General features: G+C 45.4%; 1 protein-coding gene across 1 annotated transcript in view; it reads left to right on the top strand.

Moving 5' to 3' along the window:
- The first annotated feature begins 1,073 nt into the window (after positions 1-1,073).
- The window catches only part of LOC105825940, a 29,470-nt gene continuing 27,681 nt past the window's right edge, over positions 1,074-2,862 (top strand). Inside the window, exons 1-2 of the mRNA XM_012663849.1 lie at positions 1,074-1,173; positions 1,276-1,687. Of these exons, the coding sequence (XP_012519303.1) occupies positions 1,128-1,173; positions 1,276-1,687 (458 nt within the window). The 5' untranslated portion in view covers positions 1,074-1,127. The remainder of the gene's footprint in view (positions 1,174-1,275; positions 1,688-2,862) is intronic.

Raw genomic sequence — 2,862 nt, 5'->3', positions numbered from 1 at the left:
TGCTGATGTGAATGATGATGTTGCTATTGTTGTTCATGTAAAAAGAAGAAGAGCTGTTTTCTCAGCTGCCTCCTACTCCCAGGTGAAGAGAAGCTTTATCCTTAATGGTATAGAATTGGACACAAAGCCAACATCAATCAGTAGCTTAATAAATAAGCATTTTTTTGTAAATGATCCATTAGAACACTCCATCATTAACCGCAATGACTGTCTCACGCACACTGCAGCGTGGCTGCATCCACAGTATGTGCTCTGAGTAAAATAAGCAAAAAGGAAACTGCTACCTGATTCCACTATTATAAATTCTAGAAAGTGCAAAGTGAAGTAACATGAACTATATTAGCAGGTGCCTGGGTAAAGGGAGGGAGGGGGAAGAGGAAAACAGGAGGAATATTAGAAGGACAAGTGGAAACATTGAAGGAAATCAATTTTCTCAATATCGCAGACAGGGTGACGGTGAAGTTAATACCTTTAATTTGTACAGTTAAAATATGTTAAGGAAACTGTACATCAACTATACATCATTAAATATGAACAATTAATAGATGATTTCTTAGGGAAGAAGTGATGGACAATTAGGTAAAAATAAGAGAAACATTAAGTACTTGAAAATGCTTCTGCATTGACCCCGTGGGTTCCAAATATTTTGCACATATTATTTAAGTAAAAACAAGAAGGCAAAAAGTTGCTTTATATTCTTATTACAGAATCAAGGTTCTAAAAAACACCCTGGTCTGAAGTGGGTTCCAGAGATGAGATTATAGGTCTAGACACTGAGCCCAAATCTTCCTGGATATGTGTTTCTGGACATACCACACAACATCTATATGCATCTAGGGTCATGTTTACGTCTGTAAAATACATGAAACATTGACACCTACAGCACATGTTTTATGTGTCTCTGTAAATTAGACAAGTGAACAGGAGTTAATAATTTATCACAGAACAGTTATGCAGTTTTTCTCTGGTCTTTCCCTACCACAGGAATCCCCACCCAGAGCTTGCTATATAGCAGGGGACATGCAAATAGGGCCCTCCCTCTGCCTGCAGCTCTGGGAGAGGAGCCCCAGCCCCAGCATTCCCAGGTGTCCCCATTCGGTGATCAGGACTCAACACAGAGACTCACCATGGAGTCTGGGCTCAGCTGGGTTTTCCTTGTTGCTCTGTTACAAGGTAATTCATGGAGAACTAGAGATATTGGGTGTGAGTGGATGTGAGTGAGAGAAACAGGGGTGTGTGTGGCAGTTTCTGACCAGGATGTGTCTGTGTTTGCAGGTGTCCAGTGTGAGGTGCAGCTGGTGGAGTCTGGGGGAGGCTTGGTCCAGCCTGGGGGGTCCCTGCGACTCTCCTGTGTAGCCTCCGGGTTCACCTTCAGCAGCTACGTGATGTACTGGTTCCGCCAGTCTCCAGGGAAGGGGCTGGAGTGGGTCTCAAGAATTAGTAGCAGTGGTGGTAGCACAAGCTACGCAGACGCCCTGAAGGGCCGGATCACCATCTCCAGAGACAACAGCAAGAACACGCTGTCTCTGCAAATGAACAGTCTGAGAGCCGAGGACACGGCCGTGTACTACTGTGCGATATACACAGTGAGGGGACATCAGTGTGAGCCCAGACACAAACCTGCTCTGGGGGCTCGTGGCCGCCGGGTGGCGCGCATTGCACAAGGAGCAGAGTCAGCCCAGGGCAGGTGCAGGTGGAGGGTAAGGGCTGGTTTCCCCTCAGGGTCGTGGTTTCCTCTGCATAAAACCGTTTCCTCTGGGAAACTTCTCTGAATTCATGATTCTGTGCTTCCCTCTGCCGTCTCTGAGTTAGACATGTTTGTGGTCATGAGAGAAAATATTCTCACCTGCACGAAAGGCAGAGAGTGGCTTCCAGTCCCTTTTTCCTGCCCCCAAATGTACGTTAATTATCAGCACTTCTGAATAAGTGGGAAAATCAATAACAGATTTTGTCTTGGACAACACAATGCAGCACAGCACACTGAAGTGAACGTTCCTTCTGGCCAGCAAGCAAGATAAGGTTTCTATGGGACATCCCTCCCTGAGGGCACAGGGAGTCAGCGTCCTAAGCAAGAAAAGGAAGACCCCGTAGTGGTCAGTGTCCCAGCACCAGGCTCACAATATCGATTATATCTGACAGAATTCAAGGGCAGGGGGACCCCACCAACATTTAGTGTAGATGTTGACTCTGATGGTGTTACACACATGCACACACACACACACACACACACTAAATGAACACGGGAAGGGTTACTCCCTCCATTACTGAGGTGTCTGCAGAGCAGGGCAGGCCTCTCAAGAGAGTCCCATTGGCTTCGCTGGGCAGGAAGGGAGACTGGATCAGGTTTTCACAACAGTTCCCTGGTGGGCAGGGAGGGGGCTCTCACTCATAGAAAGGGTCTGGTGGGGTCTGGACCTCTGACAGCCATCTCGAGAGAAAGCACCTGTGATTCCTTCCTAGAATTCCCATGAGTGGGACAAACAGGAAAGATGAAGGATGGGCCTTAAGATGTCAGTGGGCAGACATCAGCTAAGACACTCAGAGTCTTACTGCACTCAACTACTCAGTTGGATGGGGAGTGAGCTGTGTGGGAGAAGGGCACTCTTGTAGCCTGGTCTTGGGTGTGCCAAACCCATTATATGTAACCAAAATATTTGTACACCTATAATATTGTGAAGTAAAAAAATAAATATTTTGGATGAGGAATATGCTGGTTTTGTTAACTTATCAATATGCAAGGTATACATATATGAAAACGCATTTTGTGAGATTAAATATATGCATTATTTGTCAATTAAAATAAAGTTTTTAAATGTAACAGTACAAAAAACCCACCCAGGTTCATTTCCTTTTATGCAAATC

The sequence above is a fragment of the Propithecus coquereli genome, unplaced genomic scaffold, assembly GCF_000956105.1.
Source record: "Propithecus coquereli isolate 6110/MARCELLA unplaced genomic scaffold, Pcoq_1.0 Scaffold836, whole genome shotgun sequence".
Lineage (NCBI taxonomy): Eukaryota > Metazoa > Chordata > Mammalia > Primates > Indriidae > Propithecus > Propithecus coquereli.
Note: the sequence above shows the minus strand (reverse complement) of the source record. Positions and strands in the feature narration are given on the sequence as shown.